Source organism: Sarcophilus harrisii, chromosome 2, assembly GCF_902635505.1.
Source record: "Sarcophilus harrisii chromosome 2, mSarHar1.11, whole genome shotgun sequence".
NCBI lineage: Eukaryota > Metazoa > Chordata > Mammalia > Dasyuromorphia > Dasyuridae > Sarcophilus > Sarcophilus harrisii.
The window spans coordinates 152,453,694-152,475,388 of record NC_045427.1 but is presented as its reverse complement, the minus strand read 5'-3'; the positions used below and the strand labels follow the sequence as shown (position 1 = coordinate 152,475,388).

At 35.2% G+C, this 21,695-nt stretch overlaps 1 protein-coding gene across 8 annotated transcripts in view; it reads right to left on the bottom strand.

The window, feature by feature from the left end:
- DZANK1 (double zinc ribbon and ankyrin repeat domains 1) overlaps nucleotides 1-21,695 on the bottom strand; it is a 132,445-nt gene that overhangs the window by 76,726 nt on the left and 34,024 nt on the right. For all 8 annotated transcript variants that reach the window (XM_031951062.1, XM_031951068.1, XM_031951061.1 and 5 more), the window contains 4 exons: nucleotides 20,386-20,499; nucleotides 10,367-10,459; nucleotides 1,159-1,281; nucleotides 335-484 (listed from right to left, as the gene is read on the bottom strand). In XM_031951062.1, the coding sequence (XP_031806922.1) occupies nucleotides 335-484; nucleotides 1,159-1,281; nucleotides 10,367-10,459; nucleotides 20,386-20,499 (480 nt within the window). The remainder of the gene's footprint in view (nucleotides 1-334; nucleotides 485-1,158; nucleotides 1,282-10,366; nucleotides 10,460-20,385; nucleotides 20,500-21,695) is intronic.

The window sequence follows — 21,695 nt, the reverse complement described above, 5'->3', positions numbered from 1 at the left end:
CCTGTTTCAAGTCTCTCCCTACTGCAGTAGTAGTATGACCACCTCAGTTGCCAAAGGGATCTTCCCAAATTGTAATTCTAACGCACCACCCCACATCCATACCTTCAGTTAACTCCTCTGGCTCCCCATCACTTCCAAGACCAAAAGTAAAATTCGTTCCCATTCAAGGCCCTTCATAATTCACACCCTTACCTTTCCAATCTTACATTTTCCTCAGCCCATACAAATATCTTGAACAATAATCAGATATACATCGACAAATGGTACACAAATAATTTGAATATATGTAAATAATCCAAAGTATCTATGTGGCATTATCTTTTACAGACCTTACCTCAGAAAGAATCTGCATTGCTTTACCATTACTAGATTCTATGTTTGTGAAGGGTTCCAAATATTCACCACAAGAGCCACAGTACCGAGCATTTGGATAACTGCTGGCTCTGCATTTAGCACAAATGGAATAGCAGGCAGGAAGAGTAGGCTAGAAAAATAAAAGATTTTTCTCATTTTAGTGACAATTTCAAGGATCTGTGATTTTATCAGTATGGTCCTCCTTCTGTCAATGTAAATCATAACCCTCTGCAACATAGTAAATATTAAATAGTCTCATGAGAATTATCATGCAAAAAAAATTCATTATTTTGCAACCAATATGTCCTGACAGAGAGAGAGAGAGAGAGAGAGAGAGAAAGAGAGAGAGAGAGAGAGAGAGAGAGAAAGAGAGAGAGAGAGAAAGGCCCAGTCACTGGGCCTTGAGGACTTGGCAGAGGTAGTGCTCTGCTAGTATCTTCAACAGTATAGGATCATCTCTATACCTGGAGAAGATACCATAATAGAATAGAACTTTCATCAAAGTGACTCAAGGTTAGGTTCCCAATGGCTATACCAATAGACCATACTTTCTGACAGTGATTACTAGAGATTAATGACTATTAATTCAATCAAAAAGATAATTCATTTCCCCCCTGAAATTAAAAAAAAAAAAATATCCCTTTAGTTTCCTTGAAAACATTGGGTAAATAAATAAATGTCCCTACTATAATCCTAAAAAGATAATTCTGGGATTAATAAAGGCCGGAGAGCAGAAATACTGGATCTATCAAGGTAAGCTTCAAGGAGACCATGGATAAAGAAATCTGAAACGAATATACATACCTTAGCTCCACACCAGTCACAAAAACGTGCATCACAACGATTCTTACGGCCACATTTTGAACAAAAAATGGTTGTTGCCTTCTGATTGATAAGAGGTGAAGTTACTTCTCCAGTGAATATTGGCTAATGAAATAAAATTATTTTTAATAAAGAGAAACAATATTTTCTTCATTTATCCCCTAACCAACAAAACAACCAAAACCAAGCAACTACAGTGAAGCAATACAGAAAAGCTAAGAATACATCACTGAAATATTTCTGGCTAATAACTAAAATAGGTTTTAATGTTATTTATACAGGATAGACTGTTCTTTCTTTTGTGGGAGAGCAAGAGATATATCTATAGTAAGCTTAGATAATGAGATTAAACCTATGCATGATAATTTGTGTAATTATGATTAAGCTATTAAAATAATCAATGGAATATAACCTGAGATCCTAAATGGTTTTTTGTAATATAAGATTCTCTTCTCATTGGCAGAAATCAATGCTTTGAAACTGAGAGACAGGGTGGTAGAGCTGGTGAGAATGGGAAAGAAGAGCGATCTAGATAGTCTTCAATTAAGGAAAGAGATATTTTAATCTCTCTTCAAAGTTACGAAAGGAGAAAGTCTCTAGGAAGAAACTGACATGTAGAACTTCAAGCATGTCCTCATTGTTAGAGATTTCAGGAAATTTCTCTTGGGTAAGATATGGAATTCTCTCTCTTGATTGAGCTCAATCACCTAATTCTCAATGGGAGAGCTCCTTCAATCCATATGGTCTGGTATATATTCTTGTATGTATATGTTCTCTAATTTCTTTTATCTAAGATTTCCTTGCTATTTGTTATATGAATTCATTGTGGAATCTGAATTTGAGGGGAAGTCAAGTCTTTGATATAATGCTTGGAGTTCCTTTTTTCTCATCAATGAAGATTGTTTAGGAGTTTAGCTTGAACCTGAAAACTACTTCCTTTAAACTAATACTATGTCAGGAAGCATATGGATATAATTCTAGTCCTAGTACTCCTCTCTGAGGAGAGCAGACTGGCTGGTTTCTGGTCCCATCTCATGTTTTCTTTCCGGAAGGAATGAAGGTCTCCCTTGAAGAAGGCTAGGAAAGAGGCTAGAGATACTTATTTTGGCTTCCCTTTGGGCTATACACAACACCCTTTGCTATAGATATTTATGTATTATGTTTATTTGTGCACCCAGGATGATTTACAGGCTCTGTATCTTTTTTTTTTAACTGCAAGATAACATAGTGAATATGCATAATCAACCAAAACCAGGACTTAATTTCCCATAGTGCTTGAAGTTTGGAAAGCATTTCTTACAGACAGAAATTCTCTAGACTACATTTTCTTAGAAAGGGGCATGTCTGGTCATAAAGACAAGGGCCATAAAAAGTATCCCCAAAAGTAGGATATCCAGAGGTGAAAGGGTTAGAGAATATAGAAAAGGAAAAGCAAACCACGGGTAACAGTCAGAGTAGAGGACAGAAGGAAGGGGTGGAGTGGTACTACCATGGCATCCTCCAAACCCAAGAATCCTGCCTGAAGTCTAATCAAGAGACTTCCTAGATTTCCAGACTGAGCTGAAAGACTTTCTGAAAAGTGGAGACTAGTCTGCCCAAGTGCTGAGAGATGGTTTACCTACTTTGTCATAAGTTTTTCTCAAGAGGTTTCTAATCCCATCCCTCTCCTTTGTGGAAGTGTAGGAGACTATATCCATTTGTGTATGAGGAGTTGATGATTATAATTATTTTATTACCTTCTCTGTTACCTTATATTTTTGAAGTCTTACATGTTTTCTCATACTACTGTATATTTTTAAAATGTTGCTTGTATGGTCTGGTATTAGAGTTGCATTATTAGGGTTTCATGCTGTGAGTTGTAAGACTGATACCCCAAATCACTAAATTTGTGATAGAAACAGGTTTCCTGAGGCATTTGGGATTTATGCTATGGGTTTCTGTAATTAATGTCTTTTGTTTAATCTAATACAATGAAAAAAGTGTCATAGAAAACATAATTCCTTATTGTTCAATAACTCCTCCCAAAAATCTGCTGCTAGGCTTTTAAAAGGTACATATTAGCTTCAGTGCAGATGCTATGCTAATATAAAGATTTCTGAATATGTGGACAAGTTAAAAAAGTCTCTGGAAGATAGTATTGTTTGGGACAAAAAGACCTATCCAAATTGACTACTCAGAGATCACTCATAGAAAGCAGAATTATTTATTTTTACAGCTTTCCAACCCGTCATATTTTTCCTATTCCTTGGAAGAAGGCACAATAATGAGCTGATTTATTTTAAACTATAAGTTGTTTTAAAAATCACTAAAATATCATCCTAAACATAAATTCACCCACTAAAATTGTGGTTTATGATTTTAATCTCAATCTAAAAAAAATTCCACTTTATATAGCAAATTCATGAAAATACAACACATGAAGTATGTTTATATTTATATGTCCATATTGTTATTTCCCCAAATGATCAGTTTATTAAAAATAATCAGTCATACACGAACTGATGCTGAGTGAAATGAGCAGGACCAGGAGATCATTATATACTTCAGCAACAATACTATATGATGACCAGTTCTGATGGACCTGGCCATCCTCAGCAACGAGATCAACCAAATCATTTCCAATGGAGCATTAATGAACTGAACCAGCTATGCCCAGAGAAAGAACTCTGGGAGATGACTAAAAACCATTACATTGAATTCCCAATCCCTATATTTATGCCCACATGCATTTTTGATTTCCTTCACAAGCTAATTGTACAATATTTCAGAGTCTGATTCTTTTTATACAGCAAAATAACGTTTTGGTCATGTATACTTATGTGTATCTAATTTATATTTTAATATACTTAACATCTACCGGTCATCCTGCCATCTGGGGGAGAGGGTGGGGGGTAAGAGGTGAAAAATTGGAACAAGAGGTTTGGCAATTGTTAATGCTGTAAAGTTACCCATGCATATATCCTGTAAATAAAAGGCTATTAAATAAAAAAAATAATAATAATAGTCAGTTCCATCAACTAATATTTGATTTCTTAACTACTCTAATCATCACAATCCATATTATAATTCTCTGAGGCAACTCTGAGGCAAGGAAATAATATAGCTTGGAAATAATGGATGGAAATAATATGTGGAATAATTACAGATTATTTTCAGAGAAGAAAACTCACTCCAAATATAGTCAACAATTGGTCATGGTCTTCAAAACAGAACAAGTTTTTCTTATAATATTGGCTGCCATTCTAGCTACTTGTCAGTAATGTTAGGAAAGGGGGAACACTAAAAAGGTAAGTCCCCAAGTCTTTTTTTTAACAGAAAACTAATTTAAACTAGAAAAGGCTTACTTTGTAAAAGCCCATATCCATTGCAATTCAATATATACCACTTGTAATTTTTTCAGCATAGCAATTGCAAAAAGATAACCTGATGCTACTGCTGTTTGTAAAGATGACTAATGCTCATTAGTGGAAAAAAAAATTCCTGCTTAAGCCCCTGAGGAGTCATTGAGATGTGACTGAAAGGCTAGCTTTTCTCCCAGTCTTAAAAGGTAGAGAAGGGCAGAAACTTCATGAAAAGAGATTCAAGAAAATATAGGTACAAATAGGATGCAGGTATGGGCACAAAACAATGCCCACCTTTGCTTGTAACCACGTAGACCAGAAAGCAGGCAGCACTGGGGGCCCAGCAGTACTAGGAAAAGATGAGTAAAAAGCTGGACAGATCCAATCACTATGGAAGCAGAATAGCTGCGGCAATGGAGTCACCCACACCAGATCCTGAGCGGGGTCTGTCCTGGGCCTTGAGCCAAGCTTGAGGCTTGTCTGGACAGATCTTGCTTTTGTTGAATTTGTCCTGGTAGGCAGATACAAGATGTTTCCATTTTCCCTCTCACTACCTAGGGAGATCACGAGTCTCCCCCAAAAGCTTAGCTCTGTTTCTTTAAAGTTTACTTGCACGCCTGTTCACCTAGTCCTTAAGGCTGCTGTTAAAGTTGTGGGCAGCCACTGCTTTACTCATCTGTTGCCTCTGCTTAAAGGCAGCTCAGGACAAGATGAGAACAAAGGACAAGCTCCAGTAAGGGACACAGTGAGAAGCACACAGGGAGAGAGAAGTAAAATATACTGTTGGCTGACACCTTCCCTAGGAAAAAATGGGGGCTCAATGTTGAATAAGAGAGACAATCCAGATTCTTATTCTTAAAGTAGAGAACAATGTGGATTGAAACTACTCATACACAACTTTATTTAGCAGCCTCTGGTGGGGAGGGGGGAAAGTTGTGAGTGGGCCTTAGTTTTGCTGAGGTAGTCTACTCAGGAAATTCCTCTTCCTACTGCCTTCCCATGGTAGATTTGAAAGAAAACCATTTGTAGAAAAAATAAGTCATGTCTGAAGGCAGGAGCACTACTACTAATAATGGGACCAGTAAAAACTAAGTTCTCTGAATGTGAGTGTACCCCCAAACTCTGGATCCTCTTAGCTTTTCTTTATTAGTTCTCTCATTTGATGATCCCATCAGCTCCTGTGAATTTTAATACCATCTCTATGGCAATAACTCTCAGATCTCTCAATCTCTTTCTCCTGGGTGGTCTATTTGCATGTAAACATTTAGCTATATCTATTTCTATGTAGATATCTGTCTATAACCAAAAATATAAACATAACATATACACACCTAGTCGATTGAGCTCAAGTTCCATACCATCACTTGTGTGTTGGACATTTTGAACTCCAACTCCATCCAGTCAGCACCTCAAATGTCCAAATCAGACTCATTACATTTTCATCCATCTCTGACTTTCTAAACTTTTTATTTCCATCAAAGGTATCACTTTCTAATCACTTAGGTCCCCAACCACAAGGTCACCCTTAACTCCTCATTCTCAGTATCCTTACATATATAATCAGTTTCCAAATCCTTTTTCCATTTCCTCAGCATCTCTCAACTATGTGTGGCCCCCTTTGTCTGTTCACACAACCATCATCTTAATTCAGGACCTCATTACCTCTGGTCTGCACTAGGACTGCAGCATCCTAATCTGCTTCCTTGTCGCAAGCCCCCCATCTTCACTGAGTTCTCAAAATGGATTTTCCTAAAGCACAAATTTTACCTTCCTTTGATGTTCATACCTGGCTGGGCCTCAATGTTGACAAATGTTTAACAATTTAAGAGCAAAGCAACTTCACAAGATGCCAATTGCCGTGTTTTTTAGAAGGAACGCATTGAGCATGCCCAGAGAGCTGTAGAATGTTTGGGAACAAACATCAAGCAGAAGGCCAAGCTGATGAAGGCAGAGAAAAGGGTGGTCCCCTAGATCAGCACTCAGAGACCTGGGGAGCTGTGGTGTCACAGGGCAGCTTCCTTCTTATATGGGAGAGAAAACGTAAATACAAGGTACATAAGAGAAGATTAATACATAAAAGGTAATTACAGAGGGGAAGAGCCTTTGGAAAAGGGGGATTTGCACTGAGCCTTGGAGGCAGGAATGGTGATGAGGAGGACTAGCTTCTCCCACATGAGGAATAGCCAGTGGAAAGATACCAAGCAAGAGATGGGGCCTTGTATGTGAGGAAAGCAAGACCACTGTTTGGCTGTTTGTGCCCCTACAGTACAATGAAGAAGGTATCATATATAAGAAGACTAGAAAGATATCAAGGGCCTGGGAGGTGAAGAGGTAGGCTTGGTTTTTTATTTATTTATTTTGGGGGGCAGGACAGTTAGGGTCAAGAGACTTGACCAAGGTCACACAGCTATTAAGTTCTCTGAAGACTGGGTTCTTTTGGTTTCCTTTATGTTCCTATAGTCTAGCCCAATATCCAGAACATTTGTTGTTGGACTGACTGACTGATGATGACTTCTTGGGCTTGCATGACTTCAGACAGCCAATGCTAACTTTACTCTCCTTCTTCAGCTGGTTTCTTTCTCTACAGCCAAGGACTGATGTGGAATGGGAACTTTAATCAATCATCAGAACCTTGACCCACCTATCCTATTTCTATAGTCACAGATAGAGATAGATGGTGTTGTTAGCATACTCTACTTCCTCCTACTTGCTTGGCCACACATATGCCCATGCAAGTTTGTTCTCTACTAGGTTCTTCCTTATGCCCTCCCTAACTCCTCCCTAACCCTCATGACCCTGCCTTTACTTTTCTCTCCTTCCATCCAATTTTAAAAGTCCCTACCACCAGACGAGTTTAATTGTATGTATGGTTTAATTGTATATGGTTTAGCCTTGCTTAATCATATCTGATTTATACTATTACTCAGAGAAATGCAAATTAAGACAACTCTGAGTTACCATTTTTTACCTTTCACATTAGCTAAGACAACAGAAAAAGATAATCATAAATATTGGAGGAGATGTGGAAAAACTGGGACACTAATGCATTGTTGGTGGAGTTGTGAACTGATCCAACCATTCTGGAGAGCAATATGGAACTATGCCTAAAAACCTACAAAACTGTGCATATCTTTTGATCCAGCAGTGTTTTCTACTGGGTCTGTATCCCAAAGAGATCATTAAATAGGGAAAGGGACTCACATGTACAAAAATGTTTGTGGCAGCTCTTTTTGTAGTGGCAAGAAACTGGAAACTGAGTGGATGCCCATCAATTGGAGAATGGCTGAATAAGTTATGGTGTATGAATGTTATGGAATACTATTATTCTGTAAGAAATGACCAGCAGGATGATTTCAGAGAGGCCTGGAGAGACTTACACGAACTGAGCTGAGTGAAGTGAATAGAATCAAGAGAATTCTGTACACAGCAACAAGATTATGTGATAATTGACTGTGATGGACTTGGATCTTTTCAACAATGAGGTTATTCAAGGCAATTCCAATAGACTTGCGATGGAGAGATCATCTACATCCAGAGAGAGGGCTATAGAGATTGAATATGGATAACAATACAGCATTTTTCATTTTTTTGTTTGTTTTTTCCTTCTCTTTTTTATGATCTGATTTTTATTGTACAGCATGATAAATATGGAAATACATAACCTATGTTGGATTGCCTGCTGTGTAGGAGATGGGGAAAATGAGGAAGGAGAGAGAAAAACTTGAAACACAATTTTGCAGGGGTAAATATTGGAAACCATCTTTGCATGTATTTTGAAAAATAAAAAGCTATTATTATTTAAAAAAAGAAAATAAATCGTATCTGATTTAGCCCATGATCCATTTCATATAATAAATGGCATCTTTTGTGGCTGCGATAAATATCTCATGAGGTTTCACACTGTGAACTGCTCTCCCACTTGGTACTTTATCTGATATTTCTTTAGGATCACTCTCCTTAGAGTCACTTCTGCCTCTCTGCTCAGTGTTTGGTTTGATTTTTAACACTGTAAGAGTAGCTCCAATGCAAAATACCATAGCCAATGGTCTTTTCCAAGAGGAAAAAGAGAAATCCCTTTCTGACCCCTACTGCTTTCTGGAGAGGCACAAGGGCAAAGAGCAATTCCTTTTCAAGAGGTAGTTTCAATTTCCTCCAAAGTTGGCTTTCTTAGGGACCTGTATGTGCACGAATGTTTGTGGCAGCCCTTTTTGTAGTGGCTAGAAACTGGAAACTGAATGGATGTCCATCAGTTGGAGAATGGCTGAATAAATTGTGGTATATGAATATTATGGAATATTACTGTTCTGTAAGAAATGACCAACAGGATGATTTCAGAAAGGCCTGGAGAGACTTACACGAACTGATGCTAAGTGAAACGAGCAGGACCAGGAGATCATTATATACTTCAACAACAATATTATATGATGACCAATTCTGATGGACCTGGCCATCCTCAGCAACGAGATCAACCAAATCATTTCCAATGGAGCAGTAATGAACTGAACCAGCTATGCCCAGAGAAAGAACTCTGGGAGATGACTAAAAACCATTCCATTGAATTCCCAATCCCTATATTTATGCCCACCTGCATTTTTGATTTCCTTCACAAGCTAATTGTACAATATTTCAAAGTCTGATTCTTTTTGTACAGCAAAATAATGTTTTGGTCATGTATACTTATTGTGTATCTAATTTATATTTTAATATATTTAATATCTACTGGTCATCCTACCATCTAGGGGAGGGGGTGTGGGGGTAAGAGGTGAAAAATTGGAACAAGAGGTTTGGCAATTGTTAATGCTGTAAAGTTACCCATGCATATAACCTGTAAATAAAAGGCTATTAAATAAAAAAATAAATTAAAAAAAAAAAAAGTTGGCTTTCTTGTAGGCTACCAAAAGTCAATGTAAAATTAAGTGTCCATGTATTATTTAGGGGAAAGCAGAAGTATTTTTTTTTAAATTATAGCTTTTTATTTACAAGTTATATGCATATATAACTTTTGTTCCAACTTTTTCCCTCCTTCTTCCCACACCTTCCCCCAAATGTCAGTTGACCAATACATGTTAAATATGTTAAAGTATAAGTTAAATACAAAATAAGTATACATGTCCAAACAGTTATTTTGCTGTACAAAAAGAATCAGACTTTGAAATAGTGTACAATTAGCCTGTGAACGAAATCAAAAATGCAGGCGGACAAAAATAGAGGGATTGGGAATTCTATGTAGTGGTTCATAGTCATATTCCAGAGTTCTTTCCCTGGGTGTAGCTGGTTCAGTTCATTACTGCTCTATTGGAACTGATTTGGTTCACCTCATTGTTGAAGAGGGCCATGCTCATCAGAATTGATCAATTGATCATCATTTAGTATTGTTAGTGAATTACATAATGATCTTCTGATTCTGCTCATTTTACTCAGCATCAGTTCGTGTAAGTCTCTCCAGGCCTTTCTGAAAGCATCCTGCTGATGATTTCTTACCGAACAACAATATTCCATAATATTCATATACCACAATTTATTCAGCCATTCTCCAATTGATAGGCATCCACTCAGTTTCCAGTTTCTGGCCACTACAAACAGGGCTACCACAAACATTCTTGCACATACAGGTCCCTTTTCCTTCTTTAAAATCTCTTTGGGATATAAGCCCAGTAGTAACACTGCTGGGTCAAAGGGTATGCATAGTTTGATAGCTTTTTGAGCATAGTTCCAAACTGAAAGCAGAAGTCTTAATCTGGTAGTACAGCTTTCTTAAAATCTGGGGAAATTATGCCAAAGCTTTACCTCTTAACAAAAATGCAATTTTAAGATCAAGCAAGCTCAAGTCAATTATGCATTCAACTTACCACATGTGTTTCTGGCAGAGGACTCTCACAGGTCACACAATGCTTAAAGGGAGCAGGGTTTCCAGTTCCACAGGAAAGGCAGATTCCCTTATCCTTAGAAATAAAGAATAATATACTGTTTTAGGCAAACAACTCAACAAAATAATAATCAAAGCCTCATACAGTGTCAGCCATCATATCTTTAAACACATTTTATTTTTTTTTGGAGGGGGAGGAATGAACCAGAATAAGATATAGGGAAGTTAATAGTTAAACAGAAAGGAGCACTATTGCTGACCTCAGGAAAGGAATGGCTTTAGATCCAAATTCACACTGGAAAATAATGACTACAATTTGGAGGAAGGGGCATGAGATGATCCTGTTATAAAAGTTGCAGTTACTGCTCCAATAGATATCCCTGAGGAGAGGAACAGAATAGGAATTTCCTCAGAGTTTTAAAGGATATCTGAGGTTAAAAAAAGTTCCTTTGAAGAATCAGAAGTGCCTTTTCATTTTATTTTATTTAAATAATAACTTTCGCCTGGAGAGACTTACACGAACTGATGCTGAGTGAAATGAGCAGGACCAGGAGATCATTATATACTTCAACAACAATACTATATGATGACCAGTTCTGATGGACCTGGCCATCCTCAGCAACGAGATCAACCAAATCATTTCCAATGGAGCAGTAATGAACTGAACCAACTATGCCCAGAGAAAGAACTTTGGGAGATAACTAAAAACCATTACATTGAATTCCCCATCCCTATATTTATGCCCACCTGCATTTTTTATTTCCTTCACAAGCTAATTGTACAATATTTCAGAGTCTGATTCTTTTTATACAGCAAAATAATGTTTTGGTCATGTATACTTATTGTGTATCTAATTTATATTTTAATGTATTTAATATCTACTGGTCATCCTGCCATCTAAGGGAGGGGGTGGGGGGTAAGAGGTGAAAAGTTGGAACAAGAGGTTTGGCAATTGTTAACGCTGTAAAGTTACCCATGCATATAACCTGTAAATAAAAGGCTATTAAATAAAAAAAAATAATAACTTTCTGTTATATTATATTTTCAAATACATTGTTTTATGAATCATGTTGGAAGAGAAAAATTAGAGCAAAAGGGAAAAACCATGGGAGAGATTAAAAAAAAGGAGTGAACATAGCATGTATTGATTTATAGTCAGCCTCCTTAGTTCCTTTTCTAGATAGAGATGACATTTTTTCTGTCCAAAGTCTATTGGGATTGCTTTGGATCACTGAATTACTAAGAAGAACCAAGTCTTTCATAATTGATCATCATATAGTCTTGCTACTATTACATACAACAATATATTCCTGGTTCTGCTTGTTTCGCTCAGCATCAGTTCATGTAAATCTTTCCAGGCCTTTCTAAAATCAGTTTGCTCATCATTTTTTATAGAACAATAATATTCCATTATCTCCACATATCATAACTTGTTCAGCCATTCCCAATTTATGACCATCTACTCATTTCCCAATTCTTTGTTATCACCAAAAGAGCTGGTACAAACATTTTTGCACATGTGGGTCTTTTTCTCTCCTTTATGATTTCCTTGAGAAATTGACCCAGTAATGGCATTCCTGGGTCAAATGATATGCACAATTTTATAGTCCTTGGGCATAGTTTCAGATTCACAACTCCACCAACAATGCATTACATTTATCATCATCTTTGCCAGTCATCTTAGCCAATCTGAGAGGTGTGAAGAGATACCTCAGAATTGTTTTAATTTGTATTTCTCTAATCAATAGTGATTTAAAGCACTTTTTCATATAAGTACAGATAACTTTAATTTCATCATCTGAAAATTGTTCATATCCTTCGACATTTATCAATTGGGGAATGACATGTATGCTTAAAAATTTGACACAGTGATTTACATATTAAGACCTTTATCAAAAACATTGGCTATAAAGATTTTTTCCCATTGGGACACTGATACATTGTTGGTGGAATTGTGAATGAATCCAACTATTCTGAAGAGCAATTTGGAACTGTGCTCAAAAAGTTATCAAACTGTGCATACCCTTTGACCCAGCAGTGTTTCTACTGGGTTTATATCCCAAAGAGATCTTAAAGGAAGGAATGGGACCCACATGTGCAAAAATGTTTATGGCAACCCTCTTTGTAGTGGCTAGAAATTGGAAATTAAGTGGGTGCCCATCAATTGGAGAATGGCTGAACAAATTATGGTATATGAATGTTATGGAATATTATTGTTCTGTAAGAAATGACCAGCAGGATGATTTTAGAGAGGCCTGGAGAGACTTACATAAACCGATGTTAAATGAAATGAGCAGAACGAGAAGATCATTGTACACATCAACAAGATTATACGAAGATCAATTCTGATGGACATGGCTCTCTTCAACAATGAACTGATTCAAACCAATTCTAATTGTTCAGTAATGAAGAGAGCCATCTACACCCAGAGAGAGGACTATGGGAACTGAGTGTAGATAACAACATGGTATTTTTACTCTTTCTGTTATTGTTTGCTTGCATTTTGTTTTCCTTCTCAGTTTTTTTTCTTTATAGATCCAATTTTTCTTGTGCAGCAAGATAACTGTATGGATATGTATACATATATTGGATTTAACATATATTTTAATATGTATTGGAATACTTGCCATCTAGGGGAGGGGGTAGGGGGAAAGAGGGGACAATTTGGAACAAAAGATTTTGCAAGGGTCAGAGCTGAAAAATTACCCGTGCCATGCCTATGTTTTGTAAATAAAAAGCTGTAATAATTAAAAAAAGATTTTTTTCCCCAGGTTTGTACTTCCTTTTTAATCTTTTTTCTGTTGGTTTTATTTGTGCAAAAACTTTTTAATTTTTCCTTTCTTCTTTCTTTCTTTTTTTTTTTTTTTGCTGAGGCAATTGAGGTTAAGTGACTTGTCCAGGATCACATAGTAGGAAGTGTTGAGTATCCGAGACCAGTTTTGAACTCAGATCCTCCTGACTTCCGGGCTGGTGCTCTATCCACTGCACCACCTAACTGCTCCAAAACTTTTTAATTTAATGTAATCAGAGTTGTCCATTTTGCCTTTCATAATATTCGCTAGTCCTTTTGTGGTCATAATTTCCTTATGAATCATGTTGATGGAGAAAAATCAGAACAAAAGGGAAAAACCATGAGAGAAAGAAAAAAATAGAGGAAAAAATAAAGTAAACATAGCACATGTTAACTTACATTTAGTGTCCATAGCTCACTCTCTGGATGCAGATGATATTTTCCATTCAAAGTTTATTGGGATTGCGTTGGATCCTTTAACTGCTGAGAAGAATCAAGTCTTTCATAGTTGATCCTCACACATTCTTACTGTTTATTGTGTACAATGTATTCCTGGTTCTGCTTGTTTTGTTCAGCATCAGTTTGTGTAAATCTTTCCAGATCTTTCTAAAAATCAGCCTGTTCATTTTTTTTTTTTTTTTTTTTTGCTGAGGCAATTAGCGTTAAGTGACTTGCCCAGGGTCACACAGCTAGGAAGTGTTAAGTATCTAAGACCAGATTTGAACTCAGGTCTTCCTGACTTCAGGGCTGGTGATCTATTCTCTTGTTCATCATTTTTAATAGCACAATAATATTCCATTACTTTCATACTGTTAGAAACAAGCTGACTCTCAAGGTCAGGTAACAAAGAAATTTTACTGAGAAAGAAAGTTCAGAGGAATTGGACAGACTCCACCCCTCTGATGGGAAGAGGGAGCAAGCACTAGGAATAAAAGCAGACAAGCTTTATGCTGGCGGTTAGTTGCAGTTCCTTACTCCCAAAGATTGAATTGGTTAGTTCCCCTTAGAATTACATCATTTCTTATATGCTACTCCTAAATATGTTCCCCCTCCCTTGTCATACATCCCATGTTCTGCTAATGAGATTCTAATTCTATTCAGGGTGTGTTAGCTTAATAAGCATGAGGCTTATCAAGCAACTAAATAAAGAAAAACCTTTTCCCAGTCCTTGAACTTGGTCAGTTTGAACCAGTTTCTAGCCTAAACATCTTTATCAAAAGTTTGGAGCCAAGTGAGTCTCTCTTCTGGAAGTTCATTGGTCAGTTATACTTATTATCTTACATTACTTTGAGGCTTACAACTCTCTGTGGAAACTTAGCTTTTCAGTATTTCCCATTGTCTGCTCAAGATTTCCGAGGAATTGAATTTTAACTGTTCTGTGGAAACTTAACTCTAGCTTGTCTCTCACAATATACTATAATGTATTCAGTCATTTCCCAATTGATGTGTATCTACTCATTTTCCAGTTCTTTGCCACCAGAAAAAAAAGAGCTGCTATATAGCACTTTTAAATTAAAAATAACTGTCTTTCATCATTAGGACAGGTGGGTTTTTTGTGACTTATCAACTTCAAAATGCTCTATTTTCCTGTGTTTGCCACTGAAAATATTTTCTTAACCACTTTAAATGCTATTATTTGACATAGTTCTACAGCATCAGTTCACAAACTTTTTGGTCTAAGGAATCTTTTATTCTCTTAAAAAATATTGAATATCCCTCCCACAAAAGTTCTTGTTTAGGTAGATGATATATCCATTGATATCTATTATATTAGAAATTAAAATATATGTGTATCTAATTTATATTTTAATGTATTTAACATATACTGGTCATCCTGCCATCTAGGGGAGGGGGTGGGGGTGGGGGTAAGAGGTGAAAAATTGGAACAAGAGGTTTGGCAATTGTTAATGCTGTAAAGTTACCCATGCATATATCCTGTAAATAAAAGGCTATTAAATAAAAAAAAAAAAAAAAAGAAATTAAAATATATACTAAAATATTTTGGTATCTAGTACCTCCAGGAATCATGAAACATACAACCACTGTTTTAGAGTATGTAAAACTAAGGGGAGGGGAAGAGTGTCCTTAAATAGTGGTATTTGGCAAGTTCTTTTGGATAAAAATCTTTCAAAACTGAAAGTCATTCCTTAGCTCCCAATCAAATATACACTTAGATGCTAATAGTAAAAGGAAAAATTAGAAGGAAAAAACATAATCTCTCTCACTTAACCTCTCTCAGGCTTATTTTTCCTCATCAGTAAAATTGATATAAGAACATTTAACTCTCAAGGTGACTATAAGGATCAAATGAGAAAAGAGATGTTAAAGTACTCTGTAAATCTTAAATTGATATGTAAATATTAGCTATTTTTATTAACAAAAAATGGCTAACATTATTGCTAATGATAGCAATAAGACAAGAGAAGAGTTAATGGCACAAATGATGGCAAAGACAAAACAAAATTATCTGCAGATAACATGGCACAGCAAAGAAATTGAGACAATTAACAATTTTAATAAAGTAGATGGTTGGAAGACAAACCCACAAAAATCAACAACACTTCTATATAAGCAACACTAAAACCCAGAAGAAATATCAGAAAAGGGTGTCTCATTCTAAATAATTACAAAATTCATAAAATATTTTGGAGTCAATCTAACAATGCACACACGACCTGAATGTATACTGTTATAAAATATTCCATAAAGAAATAAAGATTTAAATAATTGAAAGTATATTCACTGTTTATAGCTAAGCCATGCCAGTATAATAAATAAAATATTGAAATTAATGTACAATTACTATTGATCAGGGAAATACAAATTAAAACAATTCTGAGGTACCACCTCATACCTCTCAGATTGGCTAAAATGATAGGAAAAGATACTGATAAATGTTGGAAGGGATGTGGGAAAACTGTGACACTGATGCATTGTTGATGGAATTGTAAAATGATGCAACCATTATGAAGAACAATTTGGAATTATGACCAAAGATCTATCACACTGTGCATACCCTTTGACCCAGCAGTGTCACTATTGAGTCTGATCCCAAGGAAATCATAAAGAAGGGAAAAGGACCCACATGTGCAAAAATGTTCATAGTAGCTCTTTTTGTGGTAGCAAAGAATTGGAAAATGAGTAGATGCCTATCAATTGTGGAATGACTAAATAAGTTGTAGTATATAAAGATAATAGAATATTATGATTCTATAAAAAATGGTAAACAAGCTGATTTCAGAAAGGCCTGGAAAGATTTACATGAACTGATGCTGAGGAAAACAAGCAAAACCAGCAATACATTGTACACAGTAATAACAAGTATGTGGATGATCAACTATGAAAGACTTGGTTTTTCTAGTGCTTCAGTGATCCAAGTCAATCCCAATAAATTTTGGATAGAAAACGCCATCTGCATCCAGAAAAAGAATCATGGAGACTGAATGTAAATCACACGCACTATGCTCACTTCTTTTTTCTGTCTTTTTTTCCCTTCATGGTTTTTCCGTCCCAAAATGATTCATTAAGAAATGTGTATTTTAAAAAGTTAATATATAAAAAAACAAAAAAAAAAACAAAACAAAAAAAAAGTTAATATATATATAAAATATATACATATATTATATATACATATATACAACCAGAAAAATAAAATAATTTTTAAAAAAAGAAATTAATTTACATCTTCAGTGGTATAAAAATCAGTCTACCAAGGAGATGTATTGTTGAGGTAGGTAAAAATAGCAAATCATTTAAAGAAAGCTCTAGAATTTCAAGAGAGATAATGTTTTAAAAAAATCTAGCTTCCAAGGGGATACCTCACAGAGCTAGATAAAATAATAACAATTAATTCAAAGGAATAAAAGACTTATAATATCAAGGGAAATCTTGGAAAAATATATAAATTAAGGAATTCTGCCCTCAAAACAAGAATCAACAAAGCTATTTAATACTGATTTTAAAAAGTGATGGTCTAAGTGTGAATCAGAACTCACATAACAGAATAACAAAACTCAATCCCATCACCCAATAATAACCTAGGAACATAACTTAATTGGGGGGAAAATGACTCTCAATTTGATGAGAACTACTGGCAAAACGAGAGAGATTTGGCAGGAATTAAGTTTAGAACAATATTTTATACAATATGAAACAATAAATTTAAAATAGAAATATGACAGAGTATCAAAGATCACACCATAAAAAAATTAGAAGAAAGCCAAATCTCTTTAAAAGTTATGGCTAGAAGAATTCCTAACCAAACAAGAGAAAAGAGATCATTTCAATTACAAATGAAAGAGGTTTTGCATTTATAAAATCAAAGCAATTATGTTAAAAGGGAGTTGGTCAATTATGAAAAAAAAAATCTTTGCATCAAAATTTTCTTAAAATAGAATACTTCATAGTTTTCAGGATTAGGAACATCTTTTTGATTTTTAAAAATCCACTACTGAACACACACTTCAGGGAGGTCAAAGACAGAAAAGAATGTATCATATATGAAAAAATATTCATAGCAACATAGTAAAGTATGATTTATGATTACCTTGGTACCAATTTTCCTTAATAATGACATATTTTTTAAATATTATGGGGCCATTGACAATTCTGAACATTTTAAAGTATGAAGGCTTGGAAATAAGGAAATCAAGTAATAACACAGGAAGCTACTGAATTTAGCTCTTATTTCTCATTGAGTTAGATAGGTATGCTCAAATCAGTTCAGCCTCAAGTAATCATATTTATAAGTATTAAAAACCCAACTATGAGTATAGGTAAAATTCTAAATCTGACCGGATTCTTATAACTAAATAATTTTGCTTCTTATTGTGAGTTTTTCTCAATACTAATTAGTCTTGTTTTGGAACCAAAAGAATGGTAAGACAAGACTACTTTATAACAATCTCCTATTTTAGTCACCACTTAGAATTAAAAGGGATATAAGATTAATCTCTAATTTCCTAACAGATAAAAGACATAAGTACGTGTATAAAAGAAAACTGTGTTTCGTTTTGGCTAGGATTTATAGGTCAGGTAATTAGCTATGATTATATCCTCAGGCTACAGAAATATAGATAAATCTATATATACATACAGGGCAGCTAAGTAGTACTACGACTAAAGTGGACTTGGTCTAAAGCTAAAAAAAGTCACCTTCCTAATTTGAAATCAGGCCTCAGACACTGACTAGTTGCATGACCCTGAACAAGTCATTTGACTTTGCCTCAGTTTCCTCATCTGTAAAATGAGGTGCAGAAGGAAATGGAAAAACACTCTGGTGTCTCTTCCAGGAACACCCTAAATGGGATCACAAAGAATTGGGCACTACTGAAAATAACTGAACGTGTGTGTGTGTGTGTGTCTGTGTGTGTGTGTGTGTGTCTATGTGAGTGTGTATGTGTAACATGTACACACACACACCAACATATATCTCAATAAGTTGACAAGCATTTATTAAGCTCCTACTATGTTCCAAGAATTTTACATGCTGAGATGAATGAAATAGTCCCTACTCCCAAGGAACTGATAGTCTTTCTAGCTCTCTTTTCTATTTATATATCTGTGTATATCTGTCCAGATCTGTAATTTCATTCACACTTTCAACCAATGAAGACTGGCAACTTGTTAGCAACTTAGTCTTAGAAGCTTGCCCGGAATACCGAGAAATTAGCTGACTTGCCCAAAGTCACATAGCGAGTATGAGTCAAAAGTAAGATCTGAACCCAGGGCTTCCTGACTCCAAGCTTGGCCTACTAGTCATTATATCGGACTCTATGATACTCTTTCTCCAAGATAGTAATTCTCTATACTCTTCCTGTAGGTCAGAAAGCTTGAGAATAGTTTAAATAAAAGCCATAATAAAAAGTCATAATTTTCAAATTTTTAAATCAAATTATCATATTTATCAAGATATATTATCAAGTTATCAAACTTAATAAGTAAAACAAAAATTTTTCTAAAGCTTAGGGGATAGTAAAATTTGGTTATAATAAATCTGAACTAGAAACCTGTATTTAACAATTTAACAGAAGGAATGTTCATGTACCTTTCTCCCATACACATAGATAGATACTGGTTTGGGGTCCTCATGGACTTGGAGTGAATGTAAATAGCATCTGTTTCTGTTCTAGCCACAAGTCCTGAGGTTTTATCCTCCCTTGATTTTTTTCCTGACTAAATGAAAAAGGTCATTCTTTGCTTCATTTCTTTCTTACTTAGCCTTAATCATTGAATGGGTGGTTGTCTAAGTCAAACTGAGACCTGTTAAAAATCTTTAAAAAGTTAGCTTAAAAAGGCTAAGATCTCCCACTGCATCCAAGGCCATCTCCAGCCATCCTGATCTATATTTGGTCACTGGACCTAGAGAGCGCTGAAAGGGAGGAAGGTGACCTTGCCCAGCCCTCCCTCACTTAAATCAAATTCACTTGCATCTCAAGGCAGTACCTCCCAGATGTCATGGTTGCTTTCCAGAATGAGGAACAAACAACAAGAATTGTTGGCAGGTTACTTTGTTCAACATAGCTAGCCATGATTGTCTTTAATGATAGATACTATTTAATATGCATTACATAAGTTGAAGGACTTATCTGTGGCAACAGATCAATTAACCAAAGATAAATCTATACCAATGTGCATTCTCTTTTAGAAAAATCTGTAAAGTCCTCCATGAACTCAGACAAAGTGAAATGTACTTCATACAAAGTAAAAGCAATGTTCTTTCATGACCAGCTGTGAATGACTTTGCTATTCTCAGAAGTAAAATGATCTGTGATTACTCTGAAGGATTTATGATGAAAAATCCTATCCTAACTCAGAGAAAGAACTGGTTATATCTGAATACAGATTGAAGCACAGGTTTCCCACACACACATACACACACACACTTTTTGTAATTTTATTTTTCTTGAGGGTTTTTTTGGGGAGAGGAAGATCTATGTTTTCTTTCACAACATGACTTCTATGGAAATATTTTGCTAATTTCACATGTGGTTTCTTAATGGGGGTTGGGAATGGGAATCTAGGGAGAATTTAGAACTCAAAAGTTTTAAAAACAAATGTGAAAAAATTGTTTTAAATGTTAACTGGGAAAAATTAAAATATTAAATAAAAAACCAACCAACCAAATAAATAAATAAGTTTAAAATATGCATTCTACTATTCAAAAACTTATTACTTTCAATAGCTTTTATTCATGATTTAATTTTCATTACCTTTAAATGAACGTTGTCCTGGGATTGTAGCCGTGGATCAAGAGGGGCCTCACATACAATACATAAAGGAGCATTCACTGGTACGATACTTTTGCATTCACTGCACATTCCCATCTGTATAGAAGTGATTGATAGTGGCCTTTTATTTTGGAAAAAAAATTAACTGAAGGGAAAAAAAGACTTTGGTACATAAGATAAATGTTTAGGTAATATTGAACTATAGAGAAAGTCATGGATTAATGAAGGGATTGCAGAAAGCCTAAAATTAACCCAAATTCCTTAAGCCACTATGCAAAAACAAGTCAATATACTAAATGTGAATATGTTTTGAGATTTTAAAATAAAGATATTTAAATTACCTTATTTTTTCAATTTCTTCTTCAAAATCAAGATTAAGACAGATTTAAGTCTTTCTTCCCCAATGCCAAATAATGAAGTAAGGGACTTCTTGAAATCTATTTGCAAAGACAAACTAATCTATACACTTTTCATAATCAAATTTCCAACTTCAAACTGAAAACTTCACTCTTGCCTTAGCATTTTCAATATCTAAGTTCACAATTTATTAATAATAATAATCTCTTCTTCAAAAGAAATATTTTGTGGATGAAAAATCAACTAATTAGTCTTTCACCTCAGAATAAGGTCATAAATAAAGGATGACATTACTGTTGACTTGCTTTCTGTATTTCAACTGTGGCTTGGAGTAACCACATATGAGTTAGCGCTCTGTCATCCATTTTATCTTTTCTTGAGATTACCATAACTCTTATCAATTTTATTTTAGGTAATGATCTTGATCTAATTTACCCAATCTTTTTTTGTTCTGCTGATTCTTATAAATTTCTAAATTTGCCAGAGAGAATATAAGCCTTTGGAAAGAATATATTTAATTGTGAGATTGGAGAAGACAAAAGAGATTCAAGGACACAGAAATTTGGCTTTTGGAGTTTATGGGAGAATGGAGAATGAGAATAGAAACACGCAAGGAGAAAAAGTTGGGAAGTGTGTCATTGTGAATGCATTAGGAAGACAAAGATAAAGTCTACATTAACAAAGAAAGGATAAGGGAGAAAGAGTAAAACAAGCCAGGCCTAGGAATAGGTCTGGACCTTGGAGTAGACGTTCTTTTGTGAGGAGAGTTAGAAAAGGATCTGCCAGAAGTTCCTCTTGTTGGCATACCAGATCCTGAAGATGCCCTGGTGTATTCTGATACAGATTGGGTGGAAAACTAAAGTCCAGATTAATAATTATGACCTCTCATTTGCATAATGATTTAAGGTTTATACAATGCCTTTTTCCCAACACCA